Source organism: Centropristis striata, chromosome 23, assembly GCF_030273125.1.
Source record: "Centropristis striata isolate RG_2023a ecotype Rhode Island chromosome 23, C.striata_1.0, whole genome shotgun sequence".
Lineage (NCBI taxonomy): Eukaryota > Metazoa > Chordata > Actinopteri > Perciformes > Serranidae > Centropristis > Centropristis striata.
Window position 1 is genome coordinate 1,345,636 of NC_081539.1, and position 18,836 is coordinate 1,364,471.

At 37.5% G+C, this 18,836-nt stretch overlaps 2 protein-coding genes across 2 annotated transcripts in view; one reads left to right on the forward strand and one right to left on the reverse strand.

Annotated features, from left to right (window-relative positions):
- dnah5l (dynein, axonemal, heavy chain 5 like) overlaps positions 1–5,392 on the forward strand; it is a 99,047-nt gene extending 93,655 nt beyond the window's left edge. Inside the window, exons 93-97 of the mRNA XM_059326795.1 lie at positions 745–933; positions 1,659–1,791; positions 2,423–2,631; positions 4,161–4,382; positions 4,785–5,392. Of these exons, the coding sequence (XP_059182778.1) occupies positions 745–933; positions 1,659–1,791; positions 2,423–2,631; positions 4,161–4,382; positions 4,785–5,003 (972 nt within the window). The 3' untranslated portion in view covers positions 5,004–5,392. The remainder of the gene's footprint in view (positions 1–744; positions 934–1,658; positions 1,792–2,422; positions 2,632–4,160; positions 4,383–4,784) is intronic.
- Positions 5,393–8,366: 2,974 nt separating this feature from the next.
- Positions 8,367–17,637, reverse strand: cavin4b (caveolae associated protein 4b). Its single transcript, XM_059327202.1, has 2 exons — positions 17,272–17,637; positions 8,367–9,892 (listed from the first exon to the last, which is right to left on the reverse strand). The coding sequence occupies exons 1-2, from the start codon at positions 17,635–17,637 to the stop codon at positions 9,317–9,319; spliced, it is 942 nt and encodes a 313-aa protein (XP_059183185.1). The 3' UTR covers positions 8,367–9,316.
- Between the last annotated feature and the right edge of the window lie 1,199 nt (positions 17,638–18,836).

The window sequence follows — 18,836 nt, forward strand, 5'->3', positions numbered from 1 at the left end:
ATTTTTGTGTCTTTTTTGATCATTTTGTGTGTTTTTGTGTCTTTTTTTTAGTGATCTTGTGTATTTTTGTGTCTTTTTTTGTCATTTTGTGTCTTTTTTTAGTCATTTTGTGTCTTTTTGGTCATTTTGTGTCATTTTGTGTCTTTTTTTAGTCATTTTGTGTCTTATGTGTCTTTTTTTAGTCTTTTTGTGTCTTCTTAAGTCATTTTGTGTCTTTTTTTAGTCATTTTGTGTCTTATGTGTCTTTTTTTGTCATTTTGTGTCTTTTTGCGTCTTTTTTTTTTGTCATTTTGTGTCTTTTTTGGTAATTTTGTGTCTTTGTGTCTTTTTTTTGGTAATTTTGTGTCATTTTTAATTCCTTTTGTGTCTTCTTAAGTCATTTTGTGTCTTTTGAAGTCATTTTGTGTCTTTTTTTAGTCATTTTGTGTCTTATGTGTCTTTTTTTAGTCATTTTGTGTCTTTTTGCGTCTTTTTCTTAGTCATTTTGTGTCTTTTTTGGTACTTTTGTGTCTTTTTGTGTCTTTTTTAGTCATTTTGTGTCTTTGGTAGATTTGGTGAACTGTGTTAGTGTATTATTGTATTTTGGAAGTGTGTGTCTGTGTGTGATTTTGAGCATGAAATGAACTGTTTGGGGAATTGTGTGTTTCAGGTGTGCTGTGCGTTAACAGTTTTTTAAGGTTCTGACAAACGGCTCATAGCGGTTGTAAAAAACTGTAACTTGTGTCGGTCGGTCGGTCGTTGCAGGTGTTTGGGCTCCACCCCAACGCTGACATCACCTACCAGACCAACCTGGCCAATGAGACGCTCAGCACCATCATCAGCATCCAGCCGAAGGACGGAGGGGGCGGAGCAGGCGAGACCCGGGAGGCCGCCGTCCAGCGGCTCGCCAACGAGATGCTGGAGAAGCTCCCGGCGGACTACGTGCCTCACGAGGTGACTTCAACAGTTACTGACTGATCCTCGGTCAGAAAATGAGACATAACCCCAATATTTAAGGTGCAGAAGAACTAAAATCCACCGACACATTAAGAAGATATTATTGGTCGAAGCTGCTACAAATATTGTTTTATAATAATCTGCTGTTATGTCATTTATGTGAACTTTTTTTAGACAAATATTAGACGTTTTGGGGAAAATCAGGTTGGAGCTCGCAGTTCACTTTACCGATTCAAAAGTCAAATTTATTCTCAATATTTTGACTTTATTCTCAATATTTCTATTTTATTCTCATTATTTTTACTTTATTATCAATTTTCTATTTTATTCTCAATATTTTTACTTTATTCTCAATATTTCTATTTTATTCTCAGCATCTTGACTTTATTCTCATTATTTTTACTTTTTCTCAACATTTTTATGTTGTTTTTAATATTATGACTTTATTCTTAATATTTTTACTTTATTCTCATTATTTTTACTTTATTCTCAACAATTTTTACTTTATTCTCAACAATTTTATGTTATTCTTAATATTTTGACTTTATTGGTAATATTTTGACTTTATTCTCATTATTTTGACTTTATTCTCAATATTTCAACTTTATTCTCAACAATTTTATGTTATTCTTAATATAATGACTTTATTGTTAATATTTTTACTTTATTCTCATTATTTTTACTTTATTCTCAATATTTGACTTCATTAATATGTGTCAAAGGTCAAAGGTCAGCTCCAGAGGATGGGTCCGCTGCAGCCGATGAACATCTTCCTGCGACAGGAAGTCGACCGCATGCAGCGAGTCATCAGCAGCGTACGGAGCACGCTCAGTGACCTGAACCTGGCCATCGACGGTCAGACACACACACACACACACACACACAGACACACAGTCACACAGTCACACACACACACACACACACAGTCACACAGTCACACACACACACACACACAGTCTCATCTGTCTGTGTGTGGATTCTTTCTACATTAAATAAAACATTGACTCTTTTATACTTTAATCAACAAATGTCTTCTCATGAATTAAAGTAATGAATTGCAGTAAACACAGCCAACATTAGCAGCAAACATTAATAGCTAAATGCTAGCAAGACCTAGCAAAGCGCTAGCATGAAATGCCAATGGAGTTAGCCCAGCATGCTAACGCGAGCGCAAGTGCTATATAACACTCATATCACATTCTCAAACCTGCCTAACCGAGACGTAAACATCAACAGCACATTATATTTACCAGCTACGCGTTATTAGCAGGCTAGTTACCAGCTAGCTGCAGCTTACCAATGGGCTGAGTCATTCTGTCAAAACCTGGATACAACCGCCTTAATCAACAACACCTGGAAGTCACACGGATATTTCAAAATAAAATGAAGAGGTGCAAAACTTGTATAAATTATTTAGAGCTGCAAATAATGATACATTAATAAAAGTCTTGACAGTGTGTGTGTGTGTGTGTGTGTGTGTCTGCAGGGACCATCATCATGTCTGAGGACCTCCGTGAGGCTCTTGACAGCATGTTTGACTCGAGGGTTCCCGTCCTGTGGCTTCGTCTCAGCTGGCCGTCGGCCTCGTTGGGCTTCTGGTTCTCTGAGCTGCTGGAGAGGAACCAGCAGCTCGCCGGCTGGATCAGCGCCGGGCGGCCCCACCAGTTCTGGCTCACCGGCTTCTTCAACCCGCAGGTCGGTCCAGACGCCGCCGCCGGGAAACCTTAGTGACCTTAGTGACCCTAGTAACCTTAGTGACCCTATTGACTTTAGTGACCCTAGTTACCTTAGTGACCTTAGTAACTTTAGTAACCCTAGTTACCTTAGTGACCCTATTAACTTTAATGACCCTAGTAACCTTAGTGACCTTAGTAAATTTAGTAACCCTAGTTACCTTAGTGACCCTATTAACTTTAGTGACCCTAGTAACCTTCGTGACTTTAGTGACCCTAGTAACTTTAGTGACACTATTAACTTTAGTGACCCTAGTAACCTTAGTGACCCTATTAACTTTAGTGACCCTAGTAACTGTAGTGACCCTATTAACTTTAGTGACCCTTGTTACCTTAGTGACCTTAGTGACCCTATTAACTTTAGTGACTCTAGTAACCTTAGTGACCCTATTAACTTTAGTGACCCTAGTAACCTTAGTGACCCTATTAACCTTAGTGACCCTAGTAACCTTAGTGACCTTAGTAACTTTAGTAACCCTAGTTACCTTAGTGACCCTATTAACTTTAGTGACCCTAGTAACCTTCGTGACTTTAGTGACCCTAGTAACTTTAGTGACACTATTAACTTTAATGACCCTAGTAACCTTAGTGACCCTATTAACTTTAGTGACCCTAGTAACTGTAGTGACCCTATTAACTTTAGTGACCCTAGTTACCTTAGTGACCTTAGTGACCCTATTAACTTTAGTGACTCTAGTAACCTTAGTGACCCTATTAACTTTAGTGACCCTAGTAACCTTAGTGACCCTATTAACTTTAGTGACCCCAGTAACCCTAGTAACCTTAGTGACCCTATTAACTTTAGTGACCCTAGTAACCCTAGTAACTTTAGTGACCCTAGTAACCTTAGTGACCCTATTAACTTTAGTGACCCTAGTAACTGTAGTGACCCTATTAACTTTAGTGACCCTTGTTACCTTAGTGACCTTAGTGACCCTATTAACTTTAGTGACTCTAGTAACCTTAGTGATCCTATTAACTTTAGTGACCCTAGTAACCTTAGTGACCCTATTAACCTTAGTGACCCTAGTAACCTTAGTGACCTTAGTAACTTTAGTAACCCTAGTTACCTTAGTGACCCTATTAACTTTAGTGACCCTAGTAACCTTCGTGACTTTAGTGACCCTAGTAACTTTAGTGACACTATTAACTTTAGTGACCCTAGTAACCTTAGTGACCCTATTAACTTTAGTGACCCTAGTAACTGTAGTGACCCTATTAACTTTAGTGACCCTAGTTACCTTAGTGACCTTAGTGACCCTATTAACTTTAGTGACTCTAGTAACCTTAGTGACGCTATTAACTTTAGTGACCCTAGTAACCTTAGTGACCCTATTAACTTTAGTGACCCCAGTAACCCTAGTAACCTTAGTGACCCTATTAACTTTAGTGACCCTAGTAACCCTAGTAACCTTAGTGACCTTAGAGACCTTAGTGACCCTAGTAAACTTAGTGACCTTGGTCTCTGACGGTTCGGTGTTTTTCTCGTAGGGTTTCCTGACGGCCATGCGGCAGGAGACGACGCGCTCCAACGCGTCCCGCGGCTGGGCGCTGGACGCCGTCACCCTTAGCAACGACGTCACCAAGATGATGAGGGAGGACGTGTCGGCTCCGCCCCCGGAGGATGTGGGCGGGGTCTACATATACGGCCTCTTCCTGGACGGGGCGGGCTGGGACCGCCGCAACGCCAGACTCTCCGAAGCCCCGCCCAAGGTCAGCAACAAGGAATACTGCTGAATAACAAAATAATCTTGACCTCTCCCCTCAGGTCCATGTTAAGTAGGAAATAGTTAAGAATAATGATCAGGTCATAGAGGTTTAACAAGAAATTAAATTTACGGAAAAAAAACTTTAATGGGGAAAAAAAATTCCCCAAAAAAAATGTACACAAAAAAAACTTTGACCAGGAACAAAAAAAACGAACACAAAAAACGACCTTGGGAGGAAAAAAAGTTATGAAAAAAGATTAATTTCTTAAAAAACTTTAACAAAAAAGAAAAATTAATGGAGAAAATAAAAAAAATAAAATGCATTAAACATATAAATTATATATAAATGATAAAATGAAAAGAGTATATTGATGAATAATAAAATAATGCTGACCTCTCCCCTCAGGTCCTGTTCACTCCGCTCCCGGTGGTCCACGTCTTCGCCGTCAGCGCGGCGGCAGACGGCCGGCGGCCGGGTGGCGGGGTCAGCCTCTACTCGTGTCCCGTCTACAAGAAGCCGCGGCGGACCGACCTCAACTTCATCTTCCAACTGCAGCTACGCAGCGTTCAGCCGCCGGAGCACTGGACGCTCCGCGGCGCCGCACTGCTCTGTGACTGCAAGTGAGCCACCGCTAGCATCCCGCCGCTGCTAGCATCCCGCTGCTGCTAGCATCCCGCCGCTGCTAGCATTCCGCCGCCGCTGCTAGCATTCCGCCGCTGCTGCCAGCTTCCAACCACCAGCGTATAGTTTTTAATTCATATAAAATAATGAACTCACAAGACGTGAAACTTGATGCTCGTCAGTAACTTTTAGCTCTACTTCACTTTACTTTGAGTATTTCTCATTGTGTTTTCTAAACAGTTTGTAATAAATTAATTCTCAGAGATATTTGACGACATTTGCGGTGAATAAATAATCAGATTTTAGCCTTTTAGCGTATTTGTGGAATTAACCTCCTTTATTAATAAAGAGCTAAAAAATATCAGCTGAAATATGAGCCACCAGAAACTGAATTTGAATTATTTATTTTGAATTTGAATTGCTTAACTTGAATAATTGCATTTAAAAAACTGAATTTGAATTGTAATTTGAGGTTGAATTTATTAGTTTGGAACTGAATCGAGCGCAGATGGGACCGGATGATGTCGCTGAAAATTTAAATTGAATTGTGAGAACTGAATGTTCAGTTCCAAACTAATAGATTCAATTTCAAATTACAGTTCAGATTCAGTTTTTCAATGCAATGATTCAAATTATACAATACAAATTCAAATTATGTGATTCAAATTCAGTTTTTTAATGCAATTATTCAATTTAATCAATTCACATTCAAATATAAATCACTCAAATTCAGTTTCTGGTGGCTCATATTTCAGCCCATAGAAAAACTGATTTGTTTTAAATTCTGTTTAGTTTTGAGTTTCTCTGTTTTTGCTCTTTGTTTGCTTTCAGACATTTTTTTATATATTTTAATCCACTACAACAGTCAGACGACGTCTTAGATTATATTTATATGATATTATATTATTATATATGAGTGTTTTGTTCCTGTGTTTGTCTTTGTGGATTTCACTGAGCAACATTTAAACTCACAGCGAGCCTTTCTGACCTTTGACCTGAACACACAGGTGGTTTGATGTTTTTTTTATAAAATCAGCTAAATGATCTGATGTCCTGAAAATATGAAAAACAACAATAAAAGGAGATTTAAAAACCTCAGAGATGTTTCAGTATTGATGCACCAGGAGTTCGTTTAGATGTAATTACAGAATGTGTCCATTGGAGGGCGCTGTTGGATTTATTTTTAGACCCAAACTTGACCAGAATACAAAGACAATCAAAAAGTGAAATAAATTATGAAAAAACACAAACACTCACCTGAAAACACCAAAACATCTAAATAAAATAAAACAATATTATAAAGATAACTTGTTTTTTTGTAAAAAAAAAAAAAACAACAAAAAAAACCCCCAGAGATAAGCTCAAATATATTTAGTATAAAATATAAATATAGAACGAGATGTTCTCCTTGTTTCTCCTCTTAGATGTTCGATTAATAATCAAACATTTAAAGTTCTTCACTTTCACAGGAAAAGAATCATTAACTGGGAAAAAATATAATGAAATGAAATGAATGTTTTTTATTGTGTTTTTTTTGGGGGGGAAAAAATGTTTTAACAAAAAAACAACCTTAATGGGAGGAAAACAATATGGAAAAAAAAACTTAAATGGGGGAAAAGAAATTATGAAAAAATAATAATTTCTTTAAAAATGTTTTAATTTTTTTTAATGGGGAATAAAAGCTAAATGGGGAAAAAAGTTGATGGGGAAACAGTTTTTTAAGTTAAAAAACTAAAACTGTAATTCTTTTTTTGTGTTTTTCCACAATCAACAAAAATTAATGGGGAAAAAAACTAACAAAAGAAAAAAATTAAGAATAATAAATAAGTACACACAAAAAAAAGCTTTAAAGAAGAAAATAAACTGAAATAAATAAATAAAAAAGAATTATGAACATTGAGCATTATTGTGTTTTGTGTTCATTTTCAAATCTGATTTTATTTTGTTTTTTGTTTTTTATCAAATAAAATGATACAAAAAACATGAAAAGAATGTGGAAAAAAAGCTAACGAAGAAAAACAAACAAAAAAAACTTTGATTGGGAAAAAAATGTAATTTTTATTTTTCTACATTGTGATAACGTCGTGATAATACGCTGTGAAACAGAAACTCGCTACGTGACTTTATTGAAGCTCATTTTTCAGATTTATCATCAGAGATCTAACGAGAAAATCAATAAAAATCTTAAAAAGAAAAAAAACAATCATTATATTCAGAGTAATCCAGGATTCAAATAATCAGAAACAAACTTTTATTAAACACAAAGCTGCTTTAATGGCAAATAATAATGTAAAGCCACTCACTAACACTAACACACTCAGTCTCTTCTATAATGAGAACTTTAAAAAGTCAAAAAGTGAATTTCCTTCAGAATAAATCATTAATTAAGACGAGAACGGCCAAAAAGATCAGAAGTTCATTCATTTTTTCATCTCAGTAATGTATTATTGGTTAATAAAATAAAAGTCAGATTTCTCGGGATAATAATGAGAAAACGTTCTTTGTTTCATGATTCCACGTTGAGTTTCTCATCATTTATTTATTTTCAGGGAAATAATTATTTTATAATAATAATTTTTTTGTGTTTTTCAACAAAGAAACAAAAACTTTCACGGAAATGTAATTAACAGGAAAATAAACTTTAATGGGGGGGAAAACACCTTGAATCGGGGAAAATATAACAAAAAATTTAAATAATTTATATAATTTATTATGTTACAAAAAAAACCCTTTAACCAGGAAAATAAAAATAAAAAAAAAACTTAAATTAGGGAAAATTTAAAATAAGAAAAAAGTTACGATGATAAAACAAAAAAACCTTCATGGGGGAGAAATAATATTTAAAAAACCCTTTTAGGAAAAACACGTCACAATTTTTTTTTTTTTAACGGACATTTATGATTGTGTTTTGTATTTGTTTTAAAAACCTGATTTTATGTTTTTTGGTACTAAATATCATCCAATGAGTGAAAGACAAGAATAACGAGGTGAGAGAGGTTCCAGAATAATATGGTCATTTTCTAATTTTCTCTTTTTTCCCATTTTTCTCTTTTTCTTATTTTCTCATTTTCAAAATATTCTCAATTTCAAATTTTCAAATTTTTCAAATTTTCTCAATTTCTCATTTTCTAATTTTCTATTTTTTCTCTTTCTCATTTTTTCATATTTTACATTTTTTCATTCTTCTCATTTTTCATTTCTCTCATTTTCTCATATTCTCATTTTTTCTTTTTTCTCATTTTCCTAAATTTCTAAATATTTTCTCATCTTTCTAATTTCCTTATTTTCTCATTATTCTTTTTAGGAAAATGAGGAACGTTTTGGTGTAAACAAGACAAAACTGAGTTTCCTCTCATCACGAATAATTTATCTTCTTCTCAAGAAATCTGATGTTTGTGTTAAAATAATAATTACAAACACGACTTCTGTACCTCAGAGCTCTTATTGATCATTGGAGATAATGATCTTATTGATTATTGGTGATGATTTCACGTCCTGAAGAAACTAAACTTTTGTGTGAAACAAAAGAAACTGACAGAATAATCAACCTGTTGTTTTTAAACCAAAGTTTTCTCATAATAAATTATCTCGTTTTCTCAAGAAATCTGCCTTTTGTTTTCTCAAAAAGTTATGGAAATGAACTTAAAGATAAACTTTGTTATCCTGAGATAAAGAAAATAACATTATTATTATTTCTCTTTACTAATATTGATTTTCCCAGTGTGGAATATTTCCACATATTTAAATATTATTTCATCCATTATTTAGATTTTATGTAACAATTAAAGACTTTCTTTTTTAACATCTGTGCCGCCATCTTTAAATTATTTCTCTCTTTCTCCACTAAAAGTCTTGTCAGGGTCTCTGGTGTCCGGGGGGCGTCCCATTCTGCTGCAGCAGCTCTTTATCATCTGACTGTTTCTGTCTCTTTGGAGTTTTAACCCTTTAACCAGCAGAACTCTTCACCGTGACGCTGCTACAGTTTATCATCGACATGCAGGAACACTTTGCTCTTTTATTTCCCAAAGTCAGAGTTTATTGAACACAAAAAAAAGACAATATATATATTTTCTGATGTGGTAATAAAAGTCCAGCGGCTGCACGTGAGAACAACCTGTCAGATCTCAGGATCTCTGGTTGTGGCGTTGGATCAGTGACCGGCCCGCTCTCTGCTCACTTCCTTCAAACCAAAGTTCGTCTCCTTCGTCTCTCGCAGCTTTCTGCTTCGTCGCGGCGACCTTAAACTCTCTCCCTCCCTCCGGCTCCCTCCGTGCGGCTCAGTGGTCCAAAGTTAACGGCGCAGGTCTCGTGTTTGTCTACGATAGCTGCTTCATGTCGTACATCGGCACCTCGGACTCCTCCGCCTTGCCCTCGGTGGCGCCGGCGGTGGCGGCGTCGGGGCCGCCCTTGCGGCCCTTGGGAGGCGGGATGGGCGCGGCGCCCTCGGCGGCCCCCTCGGCGCCCTCCTGGCCCTCCGCCACCGTCCGCTCCTTCTTCAGGTTGAGCTTGGCGGGGACGCTCTTGCTGATGGTCTCCTTCAGCCTCGCCCCCGACTGCTTCATGCGTTCTCCGGACTGGCGGATCTTCTCGCGCCGCTCGGCCGTCACGATGCGCTCGCCGAACTTGTTGACCTTTGAACCCAGGTTCTCGCGGGTCTTGCTCATGTTCTCCTTGGAGAACGTGGCCTTGAAGCTCTCGATGCGCGTCAGCCCCGACTTCTTCATGCGGCCGCCCGCCGACTCCGCCTCCTCCACCACCATGTACTCCTCGTCAGACTCCAGAGGCAGCTCGAACTTGTCCGGCTCCACCTCGGGCCTGGCGCCGCCGCCGCCGCCGCCGCTGGACTCGGCCGGCTCGTTGCCCGGCGCGACGGCCTTCACCTCCTGGTCGCCCTGAGGAGCAACAACACACCACGGATCAACTCTACTGCTACAATATATATATATTATACCTTATATAATTTTGTGTCTTTTTTGAGTAATTATGTGTCTTTGTTTTGGTCATTTTGTTTCTTCTTTAAGTAATTTTGTTTTTTTTCTGTCATTTTGTGTCTTTCTTTAATAATTTTGTGTCTTTTTTGGTAATTCTGTGTAATTTTTGGTAATTTTGTATATTTTTAAAGTAATTTTATGGGGGGGGGGGGTTGTCATTTTGTGTCTTTTGTTTAAATAATTTTGTGTCTTTTTTGGTAATTCTGTGTAATTTTTGGTCATTTTGTGTCTTTTTTAAAATAATTTTGTGTCTTTTTTGGTAATTCTGTGTAATTTTTGGTCATACTGCCTTGGATACTGCCTCCAGCGGCCCCCAGGTCATTTGAGTTTGAGACCCCTGCTGTAGACCACGGATCAACTCTACTGCTACAATATATATATTATTATATTATAATACTTTATTGATGAATTGGAAGACACGTAACACAAATGTTTTTGCTTTTCAAAAGAAACATGGTTACTTGATTTTTTTGATCTCCTTGGAATGGAGCGAAGGACCGATTTGATGAATGATGACAATTTTGGAATAAATTGGGAACAAGCTATGATCGCAGTTATCATATCGCAGAGTTCTGAATGTGAGATGAGGAAGGACCCTGTAAGAGACCACTGTCACCTTGTTTCCATGTAAATTAACTTGAAAATGATTATGAAATTAGCATGATTTTGAAAAGAACAATCTAATTGCAGTGGTACAGTACTTTATTTAACCAGGTAAAAGACTCATTGAGATTTAAAAAAATCTCTTTTCCAAGAGAAACCGGGCCAAGGAACTAATCTAACTGGGTCCCCATGTCTCTCTGTTTGGTCATAGAACCACATGGATTTATTCCAGCTAACCAGCAAAGATCAGGCGCCATGACAACTGACCAATCAGTATGATAATAATATAATAATATGATATTTCGATATTTAATATTTCGAGAAAAAAGTAGCAAATTTACTAGATTGAAGTGGCAAATCTACAAGAAAAAAAGTCGCAGATTTACGAGGAAAAAGTGGCCAAGGGAAGAGGTTTCTTTATCCTTTAGGATCGATTTAAATTCACTGATTGTGATCTCTAATGCTGCCTATAAAGTTGTCTCTGGTCCTGACCTCCTTCCTGAACCTGATTCAGACATATTCTACCTCACCACCACTGAGCTCTTCCAGTGAACGGCGCATTGCTTTGCCCCCCGTTGGACAATCAGACTCTTTGTGTTTGTACCAGTTCTACCAGAGCAGGAAGTCCCTCTCTACCTTTAACCCAGAAGAACCCAGACCCAAATATCCTTAAAGGGAAATGATGGGGGATATACCACAGACCAAGTGGACCACATAAAACACATTTATGATGTTTTAAAAAAATACTACTACCCCTAAATGTCAAAGATCTGTGATGTGACCTAAACGTCACATTGGGCGTTTATGGTATTTGTGTTCATAATATTTCTTATTTTGAAATAAATAAACTAGACACATTTTCTGCTTACAGAAACACAAATTTGACTTTTTCTTTGCATCTCCACAACATTTATCAAATTTGTGACATTAATAGTGCTGTTTAACAATAAATTATTTTTCAGATTTGTTTTTAAGTAACAAATTAATAATAAATGAAGACAAATAACCATTTGCCTTTTTGTTTGCATTTCCATAACATTTATCAAAATTGTGACAGGAAATATGGTGGGAACAAGCTAAATGCAATACAGGACAAACTATTAATGGGTTAGACTTGTTAAATGGGTTTAATCTGAGATTCTAGAAGATTTAAAGTGTTTGTTACAAGGGTGTCACCATAGGTTCTTATGGGTTAAAACCCTCCTGAAGACCTTTTTTCCTGTACGTCGCTTTGAATTAAAGCGTCTGATAAACGACTAAATGTAAATGTTTCAAGTCCTTCATCAGATTGTTCCGTGATAAAGCGTTTTCTGACCAGTTCTCACTCTTGAGAGTCTACAGCAGGGGTCTCAAACTGGCGGCCCGCGGGCCAATTGTGGCCCTCGTGACGATATTTTGTGGCCCCCACCTTGATATGAAAGTTTAATGTGAGTTTTATATGAATGGCACTTTACCGTGTTGTGTGAGGAAGGTCCCTTTAATTACTTTTTTGGGGAATTTTTTGTCTTTTTAAAATAATTTTGTGTCTTTTTTGAGTAATTCTGTGTCTTTTTTTTTGGTCATTTTGTTTCTTCTTTAAGTAATTTAGTTTTTTTCTGTTTTTTTGTGTCTTTCTTTAATAATTTTGTGTGTTCTTTGGTCATTTTGTGTATTTTTTTAGTAACTTTGCGTCTTTTTTTTGGTCATTTTGTTTCTTCTTTAAGTAATTTAGTTTTTTTTCGGTCATTTTGTGTCTTTTTTGGGTCATTTTCTGTCTTTTTTTTAAATAATTTTGTGTCTTTTTGGTAATTCTGTGTATTTCTTGGTCATTTTGTGTCTTTTTTTTGTCATTTTGTGTCTTTTTAAAGTAATTTCGGGTTTTCTCAGTCATTTTGTGTCTTTTTTTAGAAATTTTGTGTCTCTTTTTGGTCATTTTGATACTGCCCCAGGTCATTTGAGTTTGAGACCCCTGCTGTAGACCATGTTGTTTGGTTTGGACACATGTATATGAACACAGGTATGAGGGCAGCAGCCCAGGAATACATTTATAAAACAGTGCGTTTGTTTCTTGTTCTAGTTGATGTCAGGTCTAAAAGCGTCCCTGGTTAAAGTCTGATCCCGACTCCAGAAATAACCTGCAGCAGCAGCAGCAGCTGTTCATGCAGCTCAGCTCAGCTGCAGGAAGCTAAACATATCGGACGCAGCAGAGCCGGATCACTTTCAGCTCCGGGACGCGTCACGCAGCGGCCCGAAGCCCCGAGGATCACCTTACACTGCAAACTGTCCCAGAAACCTGCAGACGAGTTCACCGACAGCTAATGTTGAACAGTGCTAACGCAGTTAGCTGATTAAACTGACTCCTGGAGGCCCCCAGACACCAACAGCAGCTCTGATAACTCTTCTGAATGTGACTTTGGGTTTTGGTTGGATGGTTAAATCTGTCAGATTCCTGTGAGTTAGCTAACGAGGCGGCAGCGCGCTAACGGGACGCTCAGGATGACACCTGAGAGAGAGCTGAGCAGGTGGATGACGCTCATACCTGAGCCGCACGCAGCACACTATTAATCACTCCACCGCTCTAATAACACTCAAACACTCAAACACTGACCTGGGTGTACCGCCTGCACCTACCGGCACTATTTATCTATTATAGCATTCTTTTTTATATCTACTAGTTTTATTTATTTATTATTATTATTATTATTATTACTATGATTATTATTATTATTATTATTATTATTATTATTATTTATTTCTATATTGTTTCTACCTATTTATTTATTATATCATTCTTTTTCATATTTACTATTTTTATTTTATTATTATTATTATTATTATTACTACTATTATTATTATTATTATTTATTTATTTATATATTGTTTCTACCTATTTATTTATTATATCATTCTTTTTTATATTTACTATTTATTATTATTATTATTTATTTATTTATATATTGTTTCTACCTATTTATTTATTTATTATATCATCCTTTTTTATATTTACTATTTTTTATTATTATTATTATTATTATTATTATTATTATTATTATTATACTATTCTATTATTCTACCTATTTAATTGCTTATTTCTTGCCGCAAAACGCAAAAGAGATCAGCAGAGGTAAACGGAGGAGAGGTGGGGTCAGAGGTCAGAGGTCAGAGCCCAGCTCAGCCCTTGATGACATCACAGTTTTGTCACAATACGAAGTAAAGAGAGAGGGAGAGAGAGAGAGAGAGAGAGAGAGAGAGAGAGAGAGAGGTAGATCTATATTAGGACATGTGTTTGCTCTTAGAATAACTCTCCCTCTCTCTCTCTCTCTCTCTCTCTCTCTACCTCTCTCTCTCTCTCTCTCTCTCTCTCTACCTCTCTCCCTCTCTCTCTCTCTCTCAGGTTTACATGCAGCTTGTTGTGTTTTCACTAGTTAGAGTCAGAGGTGACGTGAACAGACGGTGCGTTCAAAGACTTCTCCCAAAACCTGAAGAAGTTTGGTTCCACACACGACTTCAGTCCGGACGTCTGACGTCTCCAGCTGAATGTTCGGGTTCACCCGGATGCTTGAAATCCTTGAAAATGCTTAAATTTTAATGTTGTATTTTCAAGGTTTGAAAAGTGTTTTTGGATTTTGGATAAAGTGCTTGAAATTCTTCCTGTATTTCTCGTGTAATCTGACTATAGATAATCACATGTTCAATGATAAAAAAATAATAAATTGAATATTGAGATTAGCAAACTGTACTTTTGGTTGTTAAAAGCTTAAAGCCATCGTTGTCTGTGATGGTTGAGTAAATTACCACTTTTAGCATGTAAGAACTCATCTAAAACATGTAACTTACAACCGTTGTTGGTCCTGTAAAAGCTTGAAAATGGAGCTTTAAAGTCCTTGAGAAGTTTTTGAATTTGACCACTGAAAAAGTGTCTGAAACTTGAATATTAATATTATCACAGCGCATTCAGTTCTTCTGTTTTCATGCACATTTTCAATCCAGCACATGTTTCATATCTTAACTTTAACAGCTTAAATATGATTGATTGATGTTTTTTTCCTTTGTGTAAAGGTTGTTGTACGGATTAACAGAAAACAGACAGAAATGTTATATTTCCATCCAGTTTTCTGTTTCGGTTTGTTTCGTAGCTCCGAGTGGCGCCTGCTGCCTGCTCCAATAAATCACTAAATCACTATATCACTCAATCACTAAATCACTAAATGACTAAATCACAGCATCTTGCGCTGGTGGAACGTGATTTATTGAGATCAGGTTAAATAATCACAGAGCAGTAGTGGATGGAAACGAGCGTTTATCTGCTTTTACTTTAGATTCTCTCAACATTTGGTCCACGGAATGAATAGAAACCTGCTGCTTGTTGCAAATCTAAAAGTTTTGCTGCAAATTTAAAAGTTTTGTTGCAAAATTAAGTTTTGTTGCAAATTTAAAAGTTTTGTTGCAAAATTAAGTTTTGTTGCAAATCTTAAAGTTTTGTTGCACATTTTAAAAGGTTTTGTTGCAAATCCAGAAGTTTTGTTGCAAATCTAAAAGTTTTGTTGCAAACCTAAATCCAAAAGTTTGTTTCTCGCTCGTTAACATGTTAATTGACATGTTACGTCTATCAGAACTCTTGGTGACTGTCTGATGATCCATAAAGACCTGGACCCAGCCGGCCAATCACAGCGTCTCCCTGATGTCCATGTGACCCGACACTAACTGACAGAACAGAGACACTTTATTCCTCATCAACATGTTCATTTACACGTTTCGTCATCAGACTCCTGGTGACAGTTTGCAGGTCTGTGATGTCAGAGCCTACGTTACCCACAATGCAACTCGACTGAGATTAAGGTGAGTTCAGCGATCAGCGGCAGCCACAAAGGTCAGGGAAGATCTGTTTTTAAAGTCCATGTGATGCTTTTGCAAATCTAAAAGTTTTGTTACAAATCTAAAAGTTTTGTTACAAATTTTAAAAAGTTTTGTTGCAAATCTAAACGTTTTGTTTTGTTGAAAATTTTAAAGTTTTGTTGCAAATCTAAAAGTTTTGTTTTGTTGCAAATTTAATTTTTTGTTGCAACATTAAGTTTTGTTGCAAATCTAAAAGTTTTGTTGCAAATCTAAAAGTTTTGTTGCAAATCTAAAAGTTTTGTTGCAAATCTAAAAGTTTTGTTTTGTTGCAAATTTAAAAGTTTTGTTACAAATTTTAAAAAGTTTTGTTGCAAATCTAAACGTTTTGTTTTGTTGCAAATTTTAAAGTTTTGTTGCAAATCTAAAAGTTTTGTTTTGTTGCAAATTTTAAAGTTTTGTTGCAAATTTAAAAGTTTTGTTTTGTTGCAAATCCAAAAGTTTGTTTCTCGCTCGTTAACATGTTAATTGACATGTTACGTCTATCAGAACTCTTGGTGACTGTTAGCATGTTAGCATGTTAGCATGTTAATGACATGGTGCGGGCTGTTCTTCAGAGTCAAATGAAGCCGTTTGATGCCATTAAATCTCTTTCAACTAATAACATCTGAGTGTCACATTTATTTGATTTGTTTCTTTTTGTGCAGGAGTTCAGTTGGTCTTTGGTAAATATAAGTATCTCCGTTCACAAACGGCTCCAAGATGCAAAAAAACAAAAGTGCACCAAAATCTGCACCAATCGGGTCCGGAGGGAGTAATTCTCTAAAGTGTAACGGCCAAATGATGGTTCAATAGTTGGTGGTGAGTGAAAGCCTCTGAGCTGCAGGTCTGAGGTGTAACGTTTCAGCATTCTGACGTTTATCCAGAGCTAAAATAACCAGAACACCATCAGCTGGCAGCTGCTGCCTGTGAAGGCCAAAGAAGTAAATGAAGCCTGCCGTGTGTGTGTGTGTGTGTGTGTGTGTGTGTGTGTGTGTGTGTGCTTGTTGCTATTTCAACCCTGAGATGTTGGTCGACTCGTACTGTTAGTTACTGTTGAAGGAACTCAGATGAGATTTACTGCAGATCTTAAATAAAACAAAGTCCGCACGCTGAAATAAACTTCAGGTAGTTTATTCCTAAATAACCTGAACATCTCTAACATCTTCTGCAGATCCGGATGAAATATTTCCAGTCAGCAGACTGTTAGTTACTGTTAGTATTTTTAGTGCACACATCTTGAATGTTGAAGATCTTGAGTGTGTAGAAACAGATGCACATTGTTTCAACATGCAACATTCATCTCTAATATTAATGTTTGCAGCTTCTTTTGGCGTCATGCTGCAAAAATCACACTCGTTCATTCAGAATAAGTAGAAATCCGCCTTGGCAGCTTTCAGGAAAATGTTGCTTTGAACCAGTAAAAGTTGTGCTGAGAGTTATTTTAGTCGCGCTCTAATAAAACTTCCACCTTCACACTCGTCTGTCAAAGCTTCAGAGAGCCGATCGGTATAATTAGAGCGCTGATGTTCACGTTATTTGAGTCATAAAATTGATGCCGAGACGAGTTTTCTTTGGCCGACCAACAGAACTAAACACACGGAACAGAACAGATTCATGTCTGTTGGGTTGACCGAGTTCTGGACCGGTTTCCCTTCAGATCGGGAGTTTTTTGTCGGGTTCAGGTTTTCCTCAGAATCTGTTTCAGATCAGGTTCAATCTATGACCTCCTGCACGGTTTAATCTCCGGAGGCAGTAGACCAGCTGATTCTCCACAACATTTCTAGAAGTAGTTAGTCCCAATATCAGCTCCCTGCAGGTCTTACCTGATAAATGACCACCCTGAACTTGTTCTTGGCCAGCAGGTCGCCCTGGGTGGCCTCCACCTTCTTCACCCTGACGTTCTGGTTCTCCACGCGGACCCGGACGTCCTTGATGTGGCGGCTGACTTTGCGCGTTTTCTCCAGCAGCCGGTCGACGGTGGAGCTGGTGTTGGCGTGCTCGCTGGTGAGCTTGACCACGTCGGTCTGGATGGTCTTGACGGTGTTCTCCAGCTCCAGCTGACGCTCCTCCATGCGCTGCTGCGTGGTCTGGACGCTGTCCATGAGGCCCGCCACGCGCTCCAGCAGCGCCATGATGCTCCCCGCCTCGTCTCCGCCCGCCGCCGCCGCCATGCCCGGTTTGTCTGTCATGCTCGCTGCTCGGTTGTTAGCCGTCGATCAACTGTCGGATCCCGGAGATCCGAAAGGGAAGAAGAAGGGATGAGGACGGAGAGGAAGAGGACGGACGGACAAAGAACGACAAAACGCAACGAAGAAAAGACGATCGGAGGCGCAGAAAAGAGACGAGGGTGGAAGCATCCGGAGGAAGAGGAGGACTGGAACCTCCTGGGGAGGGAGACGCAGAGAAAGGAGCAGCAGATCTCCTCTCTCCAACTGGAGGTCGACCCTGAAACTGGTCAGATCAACTGGTAGACTCCACCCAGCTGGAGGAGGAGGAGGAGGAGGAGGAGGTGGAGGGCTGAGGCTAAAAAGGGAGCAACTTCTGTCTTTATCATACAAACAGAACAAGGCCAGTTTATTTGTATTCAATAAAAGGTGATTCAAAGTGCTTTAGATAAACATTAAAAACAGCAAGACACAATCGAAAACAGCAAAAAACAGTCAATTAAAACAGGGAAATAGAAATAAAAATACAAATAAGATCAAATAAGATACAGCAGGATAAGAAAAGAGATAAAATAATAAAAAGCACAAGTCAAACATTGCCTAGTTAAAAAGTAAGGGCAGCAGTTTCCACACTGCAAAGTTGTTTAATTACAAGTTTAAAAAAAGTTAAAGGATTAAAAATCTACTGATGCAAATCCAAAAGTTTTGTTTCAAATCCAAAAGTTTATTTTTTTTCCAAATCCAAAAGTTTACTTTGCAAATTAAGAAGTTTTTTTTTAATCTATAAGTTTAAACAGCAAACAAAACATTTGGACTTGCTAACTAAATGTTCTGAATACATATTTCATCACATTTGTTTCTCTCTGAATGAAAAGTTTTACCCTCAAACTTCTTTTGTTTTGAATGTGTGATTACGATACAAAAGTAACACAGAGAGTTGATCGTGTCGGTGAGTTTTAACCGTTTTTAAACAGATTCGGGTCAATAATCAGTCCATGAAAACAACAAGACTTCAACAGAGATCTTATATCGAGTGTTTTTTCTTTAAATCTGGTATTAATAGTTGATGTTTGACTCCCAATCAACCAGAGTCTTCATATGAACCAGATCTGAGAGGAATGTTGGTGTTACTGGAGGATAAAGAGCGTCATGGATCCTGGCTGCTCTCTGTTCTCTGCTGCTATAAATACAGCCGGGTAAAGTGACTCCCTGCACCTCTTTGG